Source organism: Carlito syrichta, unplaced genomic scaffold, assembly GCF_000164805.1.
Source record: "Carlito syrichta isolate Samal-C Ts95f unplaced genomic scaffold, Tarsius_syrichta-2.0.1 Scaffold304259, whole genome shotgun sequence".
Taxonomy (NCBI): domain Eukaryota; kingdom Metazoa; phylum Chordata; class Mammalia; order Primates; family Tarsiidae; genus Carlito; species Carlito syrichta.
Genome location: NW_007248355.1, coordinates 270,376 through 288,697, shown reverse-complemented (window position 1 = coordinate 288,697; position 18,322 = coordinate 270,376). Strand labels below are relative to the sequence as shown.

The window sequence follows — 18,322 nt, the reverse complement described above, 5'->3', positions numbered from 1 at the left end:
TATCCCTATCAGAACACAGGTCCCAGAAATAAGGGCAACGTTTCTGTTTAAACCAATCTGGGAGAATTTATTTATCTGTGCTATCCTAGATCATAGTTTTAGATAAATATCTGTGCAAATACCGATTACAGTGGTTTTTTATGGTGAAGAAAAAGTCAAATATCCACACTGATACACTTAATTTTTTATTATTCATGAATTCACAAATTATGTCATGAAGGATCCTGTGTGGCAACATCTTTCAAGATGCTCTTCTGTTAGGAGATATTGGAAATGGGTCTATTTGATTTTTTTAACCTCACCTAAAGATCGTGTGAAACTCATTTTATTTATTAAAAGGCAATCCTTTTGGCTGACTTTTTTTTTTTTTTTTTTTTTTTTTTTGAGTTAGAGTCTCACTCTGTCACCCAGGCTGGAGTGCAGTGGCATGCATACAGCCACCCCAGCATCAGCCTGCTGGGCTCCAGCGATCCTTCTGTCTCAGCCTTCCAAGTAGCCTGAACTACGGGCACGTGCTACCACACCCGGCTAATTTTTTATTTATTATAGAGAAGAGATCTCGCCAAGTTTCCCAGGCTGGTCTAGAACCTGTGGGCTCAGGCAATCCACTCACCTTGGCCTCCCAAAGTGCTGGGATTACAGGCTGAGCCATCAGGGCCCAACTGGCTGACATTAAAAAAATATTCGATGAATAGAAAGACATCTTATGCTTTAAAACTCCTCTAGGTTTTAAACAGGTTGCAATAGGTTGTTTTAATAGGTTACAGTACAAAATCCCAGACTTTGTTGGGTGTGCAATTCCCATTCATGACTACAGAAGCGGAAACTGCCACTCTTAAACAATTTCACTAGAAATCTGTTCCTTTCATGCTGTACAGGTGATGTTTCCAACACCTCTGATGTGTAGCTGACAAGTCTTAAGAAATTGCCCACCCATGTCTATGTCTCCCTAACAATCTGTGTCAGTGACTTTGACTAGGGTGGTCTGTGTGAACAGAATTATCTCTCTACCATTTCAATATCCCTTTCTAGATTGTATATCTGTTATTGTACCAGCAAAATGTGTCTCCTGTTTCAGCATTCCAGAGTCTTGGAAAGTTATTGGTGAAAAGAACAGAAAACGTCAGCTGCAGAAACAATGACACAGCACCAAATTCAAAGAGAAAACTGTTTAGACTACAAAGCTGATGTTCTGAAGAAAACATTTGTTTTTAAGCAACCTGAGAGTAGGAGAAAAAAATCTTCCAGTGTCCTGGCAAAAAATCACAGGAGCACAGCTGCACAGGGTAAACAGGCCGGGATTGATGTTTTTCACCAAAAATGTGCATGAAAGTTTGACTTGCTTGAAAATACAACAGAATGTACCTGAAAATTAGGGGCCTCAGAAATGAATGAAACTAATAAAACTAATGATTTTCAATATTCTTTTTAAAAGAGAGAGAAAAGGCAACTGGCTACACAACTCCTTCCAAGAACCTGTTGCCACTCAGGCCATGAGAGGCACTTATAAATAAAAGATTTTCCTTTGAGAGTTACTCTAGCAGCATGAAGATATTGAGAGAAACTTGGGCTTGAAGTTAAGCTGTGTGGGTTCACTTTTCCCACTCTGTGATTTACTAGCTGTGTGACTTTGAACACATCACTTTTCCCCTTTGAGGCTTAATCTCTAGCCCACTTAATGCAGAGAAATGTTGCACTAACCAAATGAAACAATGTAGATGGACACATCTGGCAGTCTATAAAATATTAAAAAGTATCATATTTTATTCTCTGCCAAGAGTTATGCTAAGTCACCAAGATCATAGACTATGGGTGGAAGACAGTAGCTGTTCAATAAATGCATGTTAAACAAATGATTTTTTGAGTTGTTCCTCTACTTGGAACTAAAGAAAGTCAGAATCATTTTAACATACTAGAATGTCTCAAGTGTCTCACACTTTAGTTTTCTTCAACAAATGACATCTTTCTTAACTTTTTATTTTAAGAAGAGGAGCTTGCTTTGTCTATCTTCATATTTAAAAATCTAAATCAGAATCACCCCATGCAATAAAAAATGGGGCAAAAAATCTAAAAATGTAGCCACCACCCTCACTTGGTCTGGCAATCCCATACATGCCCCTTTTTGCTTTGTGTTCATTGTAGTGACATCCAGATTCCCAATCCAAGCCCAGTGTAGAGGCAGCCCAACGTGTCTGAGTGTCTAACGCGTTTTCAGTTTGTCTGGTACGATGGAAGTCTGGCACTGAGCACTTTTGTCAAAGCCAAACCACTGCATGGCTTTAAGTGGAGGAAACTGACATTCCAAAACGGAGTGTGCTGAGCACGCAATCTGTTTCTTATTGATGGACTAAGAAATGTTACCATTAACCACCTCAAATACACTCTCAGGTCTGCCGTAAAATGCAAATTACAGGCACCATGAGACTCAAGCCATCATGAACACAGGCCTTTCTTTCATTCAGAAAAAGTAGATGCTTCTTTGGTAGGAAAATTTCCTGGTGAACAGATTCAGAATATCTTGTAGGCACTATGTGCCAAACCACAGCTGATGTATTCTAACAACTATATCAACTCATTCTCCAGACATGATTGACTGTGAAAAATAAGCCCATTGAATCCCCAGTGTGCTTAGGAGAAAACAAACACAACTAACATTGAATCCAATACTCCTTGCTACACAAGCCATATAAAGGCCAATGTTCAGTTTGTCCCCAAGAAGAATACACACAACATTCCTCTTGTTGACTAGATGTCTTTAACTTCAGCTCAGTGTCTCCAATTCCAATCTACCAGCTTAACAACCATAATCAAGTTAACACCACGGTTCAGATGTTTCAAGCTGCCCCAAAATAAGGAAACCTAATCTAGTTAGGTAACCTGTGAATTTCCTCTGCAAGAAGAGTATGCAGTTAGGCCAAAAGTGCAAAACACGTCAATAATGTTCATCAAGCAAATGTTGCAATAGCTCTTACCTTGTTCACAAAGCGCACCAACGTAGCTTGGAAGGCAGAGGCACCTGAATGTGTTAAAACCATCAATGCACGTGGCTCCATTCCGACAGGGGTTAGAGTGACATTCATCGAAATCTGAAATAAAGTTGTAAAAGTACCAAAAGACTTTCAAAAAGGGTGGAAGAATTCCATGTAGTGTGAAGTTGCAGGATAAGACACAGGATGGCCAGCTAAAACTGAATTTCAAATTTTTTTAAAATTATAATTTTTTTTAGTATACGTATACCCCATGCTACATTTAGGGCAAACTTATACCAAAATGTTATTCCATTTTTTTAAACCTGAAATTCAAATTAAAGTGGTTCTCCTGTATTGCTATTTGCTAAATCCTAAGAAAATGTCAAAGATATTCAGAGTAGGGTCACTGTCTCTATTGCTACTAGATAAATCTCATGACACCTGAAGTGTCCCTCATCTTCCCACCTCAAGTCCTGACTCTTGCTCTGATGACCTCTCATGCAGAATACTCAAAAGATCTAACTGGCCCCACTGTTCCAGGTCCTTCCTCTCCAATGTAGCCTTTAGTCTGCTGACTGGCATCTGTTTTTAGATACTGTCAGGATCATTTTAATCTTATGCTTCCAGTCCATGGATCCCAATTGCCTTGGGCAGAAGTCTTCAGTGGTGGTCCCTGGACCAGCATCAGCTACAAATGTTAAAAGTCCACGTGCCTGACTCCACCCCTGACCTCCTAAGTCTTAGGAGGTCTGGGGTAAGGACAACAATCTGTGTTCTACCAAGCTCTCTGGATGATTCGGTGGCATGCTCAAGTCTCAGAAGCACTTGACTAGAGTTTAAAGTCATGCTATTCATTACACTGAATTCAGGATCGTCTCAGACTGTCAGGACCTCCTAGACGCATCTGCTTTCTAGTATTCTCTCCAGCATTCTCCCTCTCCTGAGCCCCTAAAGAGGGATGCCTTGATACCTGCTGTCACTCAGATGCATTCTGCTTGCCGTGGTCTCTGTGTTTGTTAGTTTTGTCCCTGTCTCCCTCCACCCCCTGCCAAATCCTCCCCAACTTTAAGATCTATGTCAAGGCCGGGCATGGTGGCTCAAGCCTGTATTCCTAGCACTTTGGGAGGCCAAGGTGAGAGGACTGCCTGAGTCCAGGGTTTCAAGACCAGCCTTAGAAAATTCGTGAGACCTTGTCTCTACAATAAATCAAAAGATAAGCTAGGTGTGGTAGTATGTGCCTGTAGTTCCAGCTACTTGGAAGACTGAGGTGGAAGGATCGCCTGAGTCCAGTAGGTCAAGGCTGTGGTGGCTGTGAGTGTGCTCCGTTGCACTCCAGCCTGGGCAACAGAGTGAGACTCTGACTCAAAAAAAAAAAAGAAAAAGATCTATGTCAAGTTCAGTCTTTCCACACAGATCTCCATGATCTCCCTGATGAAATTAATGACTTTATTCCTACAGCACTTGACAATTGCACTAGAAATTTAATTAAATATAATTAATTATATTAAATGAAAATAATATTTTCAAAAAGTGAATACACAAAGCAAGTTATATTTTTGAGTCATATAATGTATTCTTAAAAAAATGCTATTCATGATGACAATATTATGTGAGAATAATGCTAAACATTTTTATGGTACTTGCTAAGTGTCAGACACTATTCAAAGAGCTTCATATATGTTAACTCATTAAACTATTTTAATTGACTTTGGTATGAAACAGAATGGAGACCAGATAGATGATTTTATACATGAAAACTGGATATTTAAGATGTAATTATTCTTAAATTGTTACCTGCTGCTATCTCTCTAGCTCTACTAATTAGCACACAAATAGAGAACGCTATCTCTATTGACTTTTTAAAAAAATAATCACACCTTTAATATGAATTTTCGGATTTTGTCCCAATATTTTTGTGTAATTTAAAGGGTTGTTGGTGGGCTCTCCTTAATCACTATAAGCAAACATTCGTAGTACCTGTAAAAAGTGCACCTGGACAGTAGAGTTCAGCATTCTTTCTCAGGGGCAAGACCTATACTTAGCTAAATCAAAACTGGGGCACAGCCAGTCATGGTGGCTCACATCTGTAATTCCAGCACTTTGGGGGGCCGGGTGAGAGGATCACTTGAGACCAAGAGTTTGAGACCAGCCTGGGTAACATAGCGAGAACTTGTCTCTACAAAAAGCAAATAACCCGGCATGGTGGTACATGCCTGTAAGTCTTAGCTACCGGGTTGGATGAGATAGAAGGACTACCTGAATCCAGGAGATCAAGGCTGCTGTGACTCATAATCATGCCACTGCACTCTAGCCTGGGCAACAAAGTAAGACCCTCCAACTCAAAAAAAAAAAAAAAAAACCCAAAATGGGTCTTTCTTTTTCCTTTAAAGAGAGGAATACCAAAATAAGAATATGGGAGTGAAACTGATGAGTAAAGAGTCAACTATATATATTCCTTGAAAACAAAAGAGAAGATGGACCAGCAATGGCACAACTACTTGAGGCAGACAGGTTGGTGACAGATGAGTCAGGAAAGGGTCTTTCCCCTCCCACACCAGAGGAGAAAGTCAACTCAGAACATAAGAACTAAGCTTTCTCATGTTTATATGTTTTCTAATTTTTAAATATGATTTTCTGAAATATGTTTGTACTTAATTTTTATTGATATGCAGATTTAGGAGATAGAGTAATGTTTTTTTGTTCACATCTCTGCATCTTTATAATTGTAAAGCCTATCTGCAGAAGCCACAAAAGGACACAGCTGTCCTCAGTACACCTCACTGAATCTTGGGTACATTACCAGAATTCAGTAAATATCTTGAACTCCTGGACTTAAGCAATCCTCCCACCTCGGTCTCCCAAAGTGCTAGGATTTCAGATGTGAGTAATGAGGCCCAGCCTGAATTTAGTAAGCATCTGACTACATTTTCTAGACCCCAGCTAATAACCCTCTGATTTTAACTTCATGTAACATGTAATTCATCTACACACGGGTTTCTCTGAAGTCTCTGACTGACCCAAGAGCATGCATTCTCCCCCGGTGTATCATCTGTCAAAGAAACACACCCTCTCAGCCAATAGCACCTTACCCAGCTCACACTGGTCTCCACTGTATCCTGGGACACAAGTGCACACGTAGGAGGTTTCTGTGGGGTAACAGGTGCCCCCGTTGAGGCATGGGTTTGTTTTGCAACGATCAGGTCCTACCACGTTCAGGAAAGTAAGAAAAACAATTAGACTCATCTCTAGGGTTTCAGTGGAACTTAGCATCAAATGCCACGCATAAGCTTTCCCAAAGCCACTTAGAGATACTACATGTAGAAATTAGCATTAACTTAACTCTCTGGAGTGTTTCTTGGCATTACAACCAATTGTTATAAATTGTATCTATTCTTTTCTGGAATTCAGTCACAATTATTCTTAAATGGTATTTTTGTACTGTATCTGGCAACTATATATTCTACTGCAGATTTAGTTGGCATGATAATGGCGATTGATTTTAGTCAAAAATGATGACACATATGTGCACAGTGGATGGAAAATGTATTCTTTTACACAGAGTTAGTTATGTGAAATGGCTGGGACACAGAACATGCATTCTTTTTAGCAGGTTGGCTTGTTATCATCGTTGGAATTATTATTGCCTTTTACCACTTAATGCTCAGAAACTGTTTGTCTTCCAAAGTGTGCATTGAAGTCTCTTCTGCTACATTAATATGCTTTTTCCAAAAACACGTTCCAAATGTACTCCTTTAAACTATACTTGAAGAAAAGCAACACATGGATTAAACTCTACTGTATAAAAACAAACTCAAATACAAAACCTCACCTAAAAATGAAACCCCAAGTTTTTATTACAATTTTATAAAATCAACACTCCTAGGAGAAAAAAATACAAAGGCTAACGACATACACTTATGAGGACAATCAGTTTAAATATATTGTCAAGTGCAACTACTTTTATACCATTTGAAGCATATATTTTATATTGTATATTGCTTGGATAAGTGTATTTTGATGGAGTTGATTCTTCACATATTTTTTTCAGACTTGTTTAAGTTTCTAAAGATCCAAATAAAAGTGGAAAGTTTTACAAAATAATTGAAATAAAATAGATGCTCTATGGGATATACTCTTATTTGCAAGAATCTTAAATCCTGAAACCCTGAAATGATTACACCTGAAATGACGATGTCTGACTTCTCATTAAACATTAACTTAAGGAATATGAGGATCTGCAAGGTACTGCAATAGAAGATCACTGAGTCTTTCCCACACAAGAAAGTCAAACTCAAACTTTCTGAGTGTTAAGTAAATTCTGGACAACTGGAAAAAGTCAATAGGTAAACAGTCCCATGTTTGGGGTTCGCATTAAAATTAGGTGAATCTGGATATGTACACTAACTTCTCCAAAAACTCCCCCAATTGTTCTTAGATACCTCTTCCTGTAGTTCCCAGGCTTATCTGAAATCTGGCAGCTTTAGCTTTCTGCATTTGAAAGGCCCTGCCTGTCTTGTCTAAAGGACAAGACCTCAGTCAACAGCAGCATCTCCACATGCTACCCTGTGTGCAGAATCAAAAAAACACTTTGGTGAAAGTGGTTTGGAGGACAGGGACGTGCCACACAACATGAAGTACTGTATGGCTCCCACCACAGACACTAGACATTGAAGACAAGGACTTGGTGAGTGAGTCTTTCTGGGAAATTCAGTTTGTTCCAATTAAAAGAAAACTTTTGTTTTATGAATTTTATTCCCCCCCTAAACAGCTGTATTAATCTCTGAAAGTTGGGTCTGCAACAGATAGACCAGGTAATGCCACAGGAGCTGCTGTTCACTGAATTAAGCTAAAGTGACAATTTATTGTGCAGTGAAGACGCAACCCTAAGTCTTGGTAAATACGGTGCACTGGATAATTGGTGCATATTTCTCATTCATTTGTCAAACTTAACTCTCTCTAGACGTACACAGTTGTTACCAATTACTTCTATATCATATTTTCAACAACCTGAAGTATGTTAAACTAAATTACAAAACAGTAACTATTGGCCAAATTATTAGGTTATCATTTACAGATTAAATAGATTGAAAAAAAAAAAAATCCAGTGTCAACCACCTTTGGTCAATTTTGTTACCAAAATACTTCGTCATGTATAAACAATTGCATTTTCTGACTCTTTTTCTCTTTCTGAAGAGCACATTAAAATAAAGCATTTAGTGGCACAAAAGATAATACTGATACAATCAGAATATTTTAACAGCCATGACATAAAACATAGTAATTAAAATAAAACATATGTTTTCAACCAAGATAGCCATTAGAATGCTGACTCTTTTCTTTTTCCAGGTAGCAGTTAGATGGTGATGTCTATTTATGAATTCCACTAGCATTCTTATTTAAACAATAATAGTCCCTGAAACCACTAATGCTGGGTGTGAAAATTCTCAGGCTAGATTAAGAGAAATATAAGTTCTACAAAGTAAATATTTCAAGATTTCTGGTTCACATATTATTAAACAGCAATTGTTCATTTTTATATTATATTGAAACCAGCAAAAAGCAGTAAAGAGACCACAGACTTTAGAGTGGAGCTGACATGAGTTCAAATCCCACTTTTGCCATGTTGTGGTTATGCCACCTCAGGCAAGATAGTGAATCTCTCTGAATCTCCCCACATTGCACCTTACAGCCTTTTTGTAAAGATCAAATGAGATGGTCTATAAGGAACAGTATCAAATTCATGCTTTCTGTATATTCAGTAAATAAACAGAAAGCTTCTCTCAACAGGCAGCCTGTGAATATAATCCATGAATGTTCACCATGGCCAAGTGCTGTGTTAGAAGCAGTAAACAGACTGCTTTAAGCAAGGAAATGACATCAAAGTATAAACTGATCATTGTTATTGCACAAACTGAAATATTTACCAGAGCTATTTACTACTCTGAAGTGTTTAAAAGCCTGACAGATTTAGATATTGCTACAAAAGCACCCATAAATGGCAGGGTTTTAAAAATAGGACTTCTTTCCTGTTTTTAGAACTGATATGTGTAACTACAGGATTTACAACACAGCAATACACTAGTTGTGAGTGAAAACAAATTGAATGTATATACCATTAACAATTCCATTTTTTGCAGTCTATGCTATTTCTAAAACCCAGAAGAGTGCCAAGTACATGTGCAACGAAATGACCTATACTTACTTTCATTTCATCTCATTTTGGACTCAGTACTAGGACTGCTGTTATGTAAACAATACAAAATTCTCCACTGATCTAACATCACAGTACAAATTCCACACCTAAGCACGGCAGGATCAAAGGACTGTTTCCGGGTTTGGAAACAGGTTTATCAATGCTGTGATCTTACCTGGTAAATAGACTGCTGTGCCCTCCACTGACTCTTCATGAATGCCAATCAGGAAATCGGTTTCATTAGAAGTTTCCAGAAGGGGAAATGGCGGCGTTGTGAGCTCAGTGTTTAATTCCATAGTGCTTACGGTTGCCAGATTATTAGGATCAAGAATTCTTGCTGCCACTTGCGGTTCTGATACTGCTGCTGTGGCGTCCTCGCCTCTGACTAAGACTGCTAGTGTTTCAGGGTTTATTTCGAGAGACGATGGAATGGCGGGGCTCTCTGAGTTCTGAGGGCTGGGCTGAGACACCACACCTGCCTCCTTCCTGTGTGGTTCCACCGAAGTAGAATGTGGCCACTGAGTAGCACCTCCCAACTTACTTTCAGTGGCGGCTGTAATAACAGTCCCAGCTTCAGGTGTCTGGATACTGGGAAACATCTTGACTGTTTCTCCAGAAAGTTGGCCGTTGATTTTGTTTTGGAAATCTTGGGAAACCTCTGTTCCTTCCTCAAGACTTAGTTCTGTGGGAGAAGCAGTCGTTTCTTCTAATAACTTGGGTTTAGTTTCATCTTCTGACGGTTCTAATATTATGTCAGGAGATAAGGCCGGAGGCTCAGTTATGTGAATGTATTCTCCACCTAATGGCTTGAAAGTCACTTCAGGGTTTGCATAAACTTCCTTAAAAGAATCCTCTGGGGATACATATGAGTCAGCATTGACAATTGACAGAGCACTTGGCTGGGAACCCTCTGTGGGTTCAAAGGCACCACTGCCTACATAGACGGTGGGTGAAAGAGACGGTGTCTGAGAAGACAACTTTGCAAATGTTGAAGTTGCCGGCGTGGTACTCATGTAATACAGAGAACTGGATCCTTCCATCCCATGAGGCACCTCTGTCAGCCTACCAGCCGCAAGGCGGACAGTGCCGGTAACTACAAAGGGAGTATGGTCTACCAACGCCTCCTCCGCTCCTGAAGAGAACTCTGGCTGGAAGGAAGGACCTGCATATTTCTTTTCTTCATACTCCTCCTGGGTCCTCTCCAAATGGCCCAGTGTGGATACTACTTCACTTTGGTCTGCCACAGCTTGGCCATCAGACAAAGTGCTTGCTTCATAGATGTCATCCAAGGTCTTGACTTCCATGTTTATTTCTTCAGCCTCTGGATTAACTGTGGCAGACTTGTTGGGAATGGGCAAGGATGTTGCCGTGGGAAGTAAAATATCTAATTCTGTTTCTGTGCTAGGAACAGGGACCCCAGTTGTGTAGTCAAGGCCCGTGTGATCTAATCGGCGTCCATTCTCATTAGTCGTTAATTCATTATGTGTTGCCTGTGTGTTGCTAGCCAGAAGGGCATCACCAGAGCCCTCAAATGCCTCTTTGGTGGATGAGAGGTTGGCATCAGCCTCATACTTCTCTTGAACATGAATGCCTTCATCATGACTGCCATGTGGTTCCGATGGGAGCTCTGAATCCATGTCTGTTTGCATTTCAAGGATGTCTTCATACTCAGGCTTAATGTGGTCAATATCTATGATAGTATTTTTATCTGATGTCAGCTCAGGTGGAATTTCAAGGATGGTACTCTCTGTAATTGTCAATATTAAATCCTTGTCCTCTTTGTCCAGATCTAGAATAATATTATCAGCAGGTTTTCTTCTATTAGGTCCTAAGGTAGAATCCTCAAATTCCCTGAAACGGTCTTGGAAACTACCTGTGGTACCATCTGTGGACCTCTCATATGACACTGTGTTTGACAGTGTGCTAGTTGGATTCAGGGAGAGTTCATCCTGCTCTGCATGAAGAGGCAGCCCCCCTGAAACAGTTGGGAACCCGGCAGCAGTGACAACGTTGGCACTTGGCACCTCATGGTGCTTTTCCAAGGACTGAATAGAAATGAAGGTGGTGCTTCCTTGTCTGATTGCCTGAGTGGTTCCAGAAATGTGAACTGAATCATTAGTATCCAATTCTCCAGATCCTTCTCCAGAATGTTCACGAAATAAGTCATTTGACTGTGGTGATGATGTAACCAATTCTTTGGCCATTTCAAGACCATGAGTTCTAGCCAGAAAACCAGTGGAAGAGGTTGCTGTTTCTTCGGATTCTGCTGTTGGAGAATTCCTGTTAGAGATGTGTTCAGTTATATTTTGTGGTCTACTAGTCTGGATTTCTTCTCTCCATCTGAGAGTCTGACTTTGAGGATGTTTGGTATCTGTGGAGAAAAGGACAGGTGCCATCGTGGGTCCTTCTGCTCCAGTGTCACTTAAAATTTCTGTGAGGGTTGTGTTGGGTACTGACTCATTCCCTTCATAGATGTCTGTTGTGGACACGAGTGGTCTAACTTCATTTGCCACATTTTCCATTCTTGCAGAGTTTTCAGTTTTATCACTTAAGACGCTCGTTTCTAAACTTTCCAGTTGAGAAGTCTGGGGATATAATGTGCTATTGACTTGCTCCATTTCAGTAATACTCACTGATTCTGTAGGTAAGGTAAACAGAACTTCTCCTGATCCCAGCCCAGAGAATAAGAGCTCAGTATCTGATTCTTTAATTGTTGGTCTCATACCGTTGGAGAACAGTTTTGTACTTTCCTCTTCTTTGATTGATGAGTCTGTGATGACACTTTCAGCTTGTGTAGATTCAGTCACTGAGGCAGTAGCTAAGAAAAAGTGTGCTTTTTCAGTAGCTTCAGGGTGAGTTGTAGGAGATTCCAAGTCCTGAGCATCTGAATCTGAAGTAGGCATGCTAACTAGGGAAACGCCTTCCTCCTCTGTTTTCTTATCAGGATTGTACATTTTCTCTGTTGTTAGTACAGGATCATCTGTGGTTGGGAGACCAGCTTCAGTAAATGTTTGTGAGTCAAAAATTGTTTGCTCTGTTGCAAGAGAGCTTTGGGTGGATTCAAAGGACTTTTGTTCTTGCATTTTTTCTTCCTCTGATGCTGTTTCACTTGCAACTCCTTGCGTTACAGGGTTGACTTCCTGCCTTGACCATAGTTTGGCTGGTTCCAGAGTTTGGGGAAAGTCCGTTGAAACCGTGCTTTTGATGTTTACTTCCACCTTTTTTGTGATCACTTCAGTACCTCCAGCCTCTGTTGTTGGTAAAATGATGGGTTTTTCATCAACTTCATTGACGACACCCATCTCTCCCAATCCTTGGTCAACTGATGGTAAGACTGTACCAGGGACATTTCCCACAGTGCTAAGAGGCACTGGATCAGCAGAGCCAGGGACGGGACCCAGGTGCTCACCAGAACCCTCTGCCGAGGCTGTGAATTCTTCCCACGGGAAGGCTGCAGTGCCAACCATGGGGCTGCTGGGTCCCTCTGAGGGAGGTACCCGAAGAATGTGAACTGAAGCAGGTACTGCAGATGGTGATGTCTGGATGTCCCTAAATGCTGTGTTCCCAGATCCTTCCGCCATCACGGTCTCTTCTTTTGTGATGGGATGAGATGCTGTTGAGAATTCTCTAAAGTCACCACTGAAATCCTCCTCGAAGGGAAAACCTGTTGAAGAGTCCCTTATCTCTGACCCCCGATGTACTTCTCCCAACACTTCTGAAATCAGTGTTTCCTTGGATGTCTGGCTTATAATTTCAGCAACTTCTCTGTCCCTTACAGTACTCAAAACTAGTGTGGTCAGTTCAGAGGAGAGTGTAGTTTCCACATAGGGAGGCGAAGTGCCTGCTACTTCCTTGCTTGCTTGAATTTCAGACTCTGAGTTTAATGAAAATGAAGACACAGTGGTAGTTTCCAGGTCCACAGTAGCTTCTCCAGAGCCCTGCTCCAGAAAGAGGGAGAAGGGGCTACTTGGAAGACCTGTCAGCCCCTCCTGAGGCCCAGGGGGGTTGCTATGGCCATGCTCAGTGGTCTGCACCCCCAAATTTTCTAAAACATTTGCTTCTGTAGAGACAAAAGCAGAATTTGCCATTTCCTTTTCAGAATTTGTAGCTGTTGTCAAGGGCATAAAACTTGTCTCAGTTGCTGAATTGCCAGATGTGACTACATTTGGACTTCCTGCTTCAGAGGGTAAAATAGATTGATCTGATTTCCGTGCCGGTGAATATGCCTGAACTGTGGAAGCTGCACCTGTTGTTCCATTCTCTTTTGATCTCTGTGCTGGTGAGTATGCCTGAACTGTGGAAGCTGTACCTGTCGTTCCATTCTCTTCTGCTTTCCTTATTTTTCCCTCAAGAGACGTACTGAAAACCCACTCAGGAGTGTCTGTTTCACTTATAGATTGGGTGGGCACCACTTCTGCAGAAGGTTGTTCAGAAACTGAATTAACAGTGGTCACAAGAACCTCAGAAAGGCTCTCTGTGGTTATCTTGCTTGCGTCTAAAGTAATGACTGTGCCGGGAGTATTTCTCTGAGATAAATCGGTTACGACGGTGAACACATTGTCTTTATATTCTTCTGCTTCTCCAGAGCCTTCTGGAATTAGAATTGAAGAACTCCCTGACAGCTCTACAGTGTATCTAGGAGTTATTTCCACCCAGCTTTCTACGGTAGACAATGGGTCATCAGGATGAGGGTTTCTTGCAAGGGTAACTGATTCTTCCTCTGAAAAATATGCTGACACAGAACTTGGGCCTACAGTGGGAGCATATGCGATAGAAGGACTGTTTTCTGCCTCTTCACCAAATGTGACTTCTGTCACCCCTGAGAAGACAATTTTCTGAGATTCTTGGTCAATGGCAGTCTCTCCTGAAGACTCTTCAGGAAACAGAGGTATGGGTTTTGTATGTTCGCGCAGCTGATGACCAGGCTCAGACCCTCTCTCTGTGCCTGCTTCTGTTCCCTCTGGGACTTCTCTCTCATGGGACGAGACTGTGGGGAAAGCATCAGGCTCACCCCCTGAAAAATGTTCTGCTATCTCAGGGTACACCTCAGGCTTCCATGTAATTTCAAGAGAGTCTGTGTTTTCTGTGGAGTCGTTGGGCTGCACAGCAGATGGTTCCGTTTCTGTTATTATAAAGTGATGAGTGTCACTTTCAGAACTCATGTCTGAAAAATTTCGAGAAGGTGCCACACTTTCAAACTGACCACGCCTAGCTTCTTCAGCTTCTGAGTCCTTGGGCACCGTGGTCACTAGGTGCTTCCCATTAATGTACTGCACAGATGGGGTGGTGGTCAGGTCAGTGGCATTTGCACACTCTTCTTCTTCCTCCTCATCTTCCTCACTGTGGTATATATCTATTTCAATTACCTCAGGTAATCCAGGTAAAAGTTCAGCAATTAGGTCATGCTCTGGATCTGTTTCTTCACTACAAGGCTCATCTTCTTTAGAGTCTGAATCTATTGGATGACCCATTACACTCAAATCACTCATTCGACCTGAAAAAAACAAAGAGTTTTCACAATACTTAAATAGAAGATTTGGCAGTGTATGACAGAAGAAATCGACAGCAAGGCTGGACACATTCGCACACACAAAGAAGGAGACACATCTGTTCACATTAAGTGTAGTCATCCTTTTACACATGGTTCTCAGTCTTTAAATTTCCTGTATTTATATTAACAATAAGAAAAATGAATCTAATTTAACATTATTGAAACAGGTTATGAAAACTTCAACATGATTAAGAAAACAACATAGTCTTTAAAATGAAGCAAGGAACCAGATATATATACATTGCAATCTTGAAATGCAAGAATTCATCTTTGTGTGAACTGCAAGAAAATTGAAAATTAAAACCATTTCTTATGGAACCAATTTAAAAATGAAGACCATTTCATATAAAATCACTTTTTCTATATAAGCTATGTTTCATCTAGGTCATATAGAAAAAGTAGTTGATATTCTTCATGTACAAGAATGTTTAAATCCCCTGTATTCAATAAGAAAATGAGAAAAAATTCCTCCTGGCCTCTTTCGAATTTCTCCTAGAGAAGCCCATTTTATGGAAAAGTGGAGGAAAGGTTCATCTGTAGCCCTTCCACAATGCAATGACAGCCCCTCCCACTGCCTTAGTGAGACAGAAGCTTAGTTACAGCCCTGCACCCAGCACGGTAGCAAGGAGCCCTGAACACGGGTTCTGGACAGCTCACTGGAAGAGCTAGAAGGGAAGAGTCTTCCATACCTTGACGTCTTTATCCTTCCTGGGATGTACCCTGGAGGAGGTCAGTTTTATTTCTTGCTATTTACATTTTTTTTCCAGAGAAAGCTCAAGAGTTATATTGAAGTATTCTACTTAGCATGCTTCCAATAGCATGCCACTAAGACTTTTCTTAGACTATAAATTGACACATAGACTCAACCACTAAGTCCAGCTGGCTTTTCTGCTGCCAGAAACACACCCGCAAAGCTCCTTGTCTGGGGTACTAGGAAGGAAGGAATTCTGAGGCAAGCCTCATCATGGTGGCATTCAATTGTCCCAGAAGAGGGTCCTTCCCCACAGCTTCCCCACGTCCAAAGACAAGGCAGTACTGAAAGTCACGGATAGACTGACCCACAAACAAGACAAAGGATTGCACATGCCTCACCATATTGCCCAAAGGGGTAACACTGCAGAGTGAGCTTTCACCCAAGCCCAGACCCATGCCACACTGGCACAGGCTGCACTTGAGAGGTGGGGGAAACAAACCGTCACCACGGAGCCAATCATGCCCCTACCCACCACCTAAAGAAAGAAAACAGCTGTGGTTCCTGTTGCAAGAAGCTACTCCCTTCTGTGTCTGCAGGGATCAATATTTAATATTTACGTCCAATCAGAAAGGAAACAATTCCATGGAGGGAAAAATCCACACTGCTTGTGTTCTGGTCTATTATGCAGCAACACAAACATAGAAGTAGATGAGCTATCAATACATATTCCAAGGAAGCTCCTTCAATGATTCTTGAATTTAAAAACCAGAATGCAAGACTTTCATTTATCAGAAGACATAGACTACACATTTATCCCTTTTATTCTAATAAAAACAAAAAAGAAATTCTTCTGTGTATCTTGCCGCATTGTCACTAACTGATCTCACTAAAATACTTGTGTGGGTTATTTCTACGCTAACTACACGTCCTCCTTACTGAACTTTCAAACATGGCAGTTCATTCCTTGTTCATTCCTCCATTCAGTTCCATTCTATACATTCAGCTTTTCAACCTTGTGTACTAATATATTTCTACAACGCAGTGCCGAGAAATCAATACATAATTCTGGTGTACTATAAAAACATAAAATGAATACAAGGTATTTCTGGCAAGAATGTGGCAACTATTACTAATTGCTAAGTCCAAGAAAATGATTTAACAAAATAACTGAAAAGAATATTTGTTCACTAATAGGTCGCTAAAGTTGTTACTCATGTCGTAGTGTCTATGATGTATATGTTTTTTAAAAAGGACACAAGAAAATTCTCAGGTAATAATATCTTCTTAATATAGTTTGCCTTGAAGGTAGGCTTAGTTCTGTGAAAAGGGAAGGTGGAGAAAGCTTTTAGACTATATGAGATAACACATTTTAAAACTTTTGTACAAATGAATTTCTTAAAATCAGTAATCTTATCTAACCACCAAATGAAGTAGCCTCTCATTGCTAATACTATCTGAATGAAGTTGAATTAGGACAGATCCAGTTAAATTATTTTGTACAATTTCATGGGATTGAACTTGAGTCTAAAAATGTGCCCATCTTAAACCGCCCATTATTATCATTTGACATGCAACTCTTTTATTTGGTTTCATTAGGCTTACATAAAACTAGAATTCACTATTCAGAAATATTACACATAAGTACACTACATTCATATCTATATCTGTTTAGCGTTACAGTATCTTTCATTTAAATCCAAAAAAGACTTCAAATAGGAAACCTGGGTCGGTATAAGCACATAACGAATCCCAACCATATTTTGTACCTTTCAAAAATAATGGAGTTAAAATGAGCTATCCAACTAGGCCTCTCCAGCCAAGCACAGGAATAAATAAGGAAATTGCTGCTCAAGATTGCACATTTACAAACTCCCAGGCAAGAAGAGGGCAAAAATACCCACTGCTATCATAGATTTGTCTGGGGTTTTATTATTTTTTTTTTTGAGTGGAGTCTCACTCTTTCACTCAGACTGGAGTGCAGTGGCCGCTCCCGGCCACCACAGCCTTGACTCACTGGGCTCCGGCGATCCTTCCGGCTCAGCCTTCCAAGTAGCCAGAATTACAGGCACACGCTACCATGTCCGGCTGATTTTTTTATTTTTATTGTAGAGATGAGGTCTCGCCAAGTTACCCAAGTTACTCGAACCCGCGGGCTAAGGCAATCCACTCACCACAGCCTCCCAAAGCGCGGGATTACAGGCTGAGCCACCGAGCCCGGCTTTGTCTGGGTTTTTTAATAATAAGTGTCTTCCTTTTTGAAAAAGAGACTGATATAAACATATCCCATGATCTTCTTAGTCAATTATTACAGATGGAGTTTCTGTCAACTATGATGTTGGAAGCTCTAAAAAAGTGAAGTGGAGAAAGAGGAGCGAGAAAGCACTAAGGCATGACAACATGCCATGTGTCAACGTGGCAAGACAGTGACTGGTGGTCAGGATGCTCATGGAAACACTTTTTTTGGATAATAACACAGAGAAGAACTCTAACTGCAAATCAACACTTTCTGTAACTTAGTTAACTATCAATGTACACTAAGTCTACTCAATTCTATTATTTAAAGACCACAGATTCACAGTACAGTCTTTGCCTCAATGACAAAGCATAACATTCTTTTAGTTCATATTCTACTTGGATGAAGAACCCTAACATGCCCTACCACTCATAAATCTATGAGGGCTTCTTTAGCATTTTAGACCATCACACCAAAGTATTTAACCAAAAACTCTGTTAGATGCAGCACATTCCATTTTCTAACCTGAAACATTTCATACTTTCCATCATAGCAATACAAACCTAGTAGAAACAGGACCTTTACATACAGTTCACAAATATGGCATTGCTTCACACTGGGTTTTGAACACAAAACTATATTCACTATCATAAACATACATGCCAACCTAACTGTAACGTCT

General features: G+C 40.5%; 1 protein-coding gene across 4 annotated transcripts in view; it reads right to left on the bottom strand.

The window, feature by feature from the left end:
• Positions 1-18,322, bottom strand: part of VCAN (versican) — a 110,169-nt gene that overhangs the window by 30,175 nt on the left and 61,672 nt on the right. For 2 of the 4 annotated variants that reach the window (XM_008059571.1, XM_008059572.1), the window contains 4 exons: positions 13,472-14,656; positions 9,338-13,408; positions 6,059-6,172; positions 2,973-3,086 (listed from right to left, as the gene is read on the bottom strand). In XM_008059571.1, the coding sequence (XP_008057762.1) occupies positions 2,973-3,086; positions 6,059-6,172; positions 9,338-13,408; positions 13,472-14,656 (5,484 nt within the window). The remainder of the gene's footprint in view (positions 1-2,972; positions 3,087-6,058; positions 6,173-9,337; positions 13,409-13,471; positions 14,657-18,322) is intronic. The other 2 variants (XM_008059574.1, XM_008059573.1) reach the window with 1 other exon arrangement.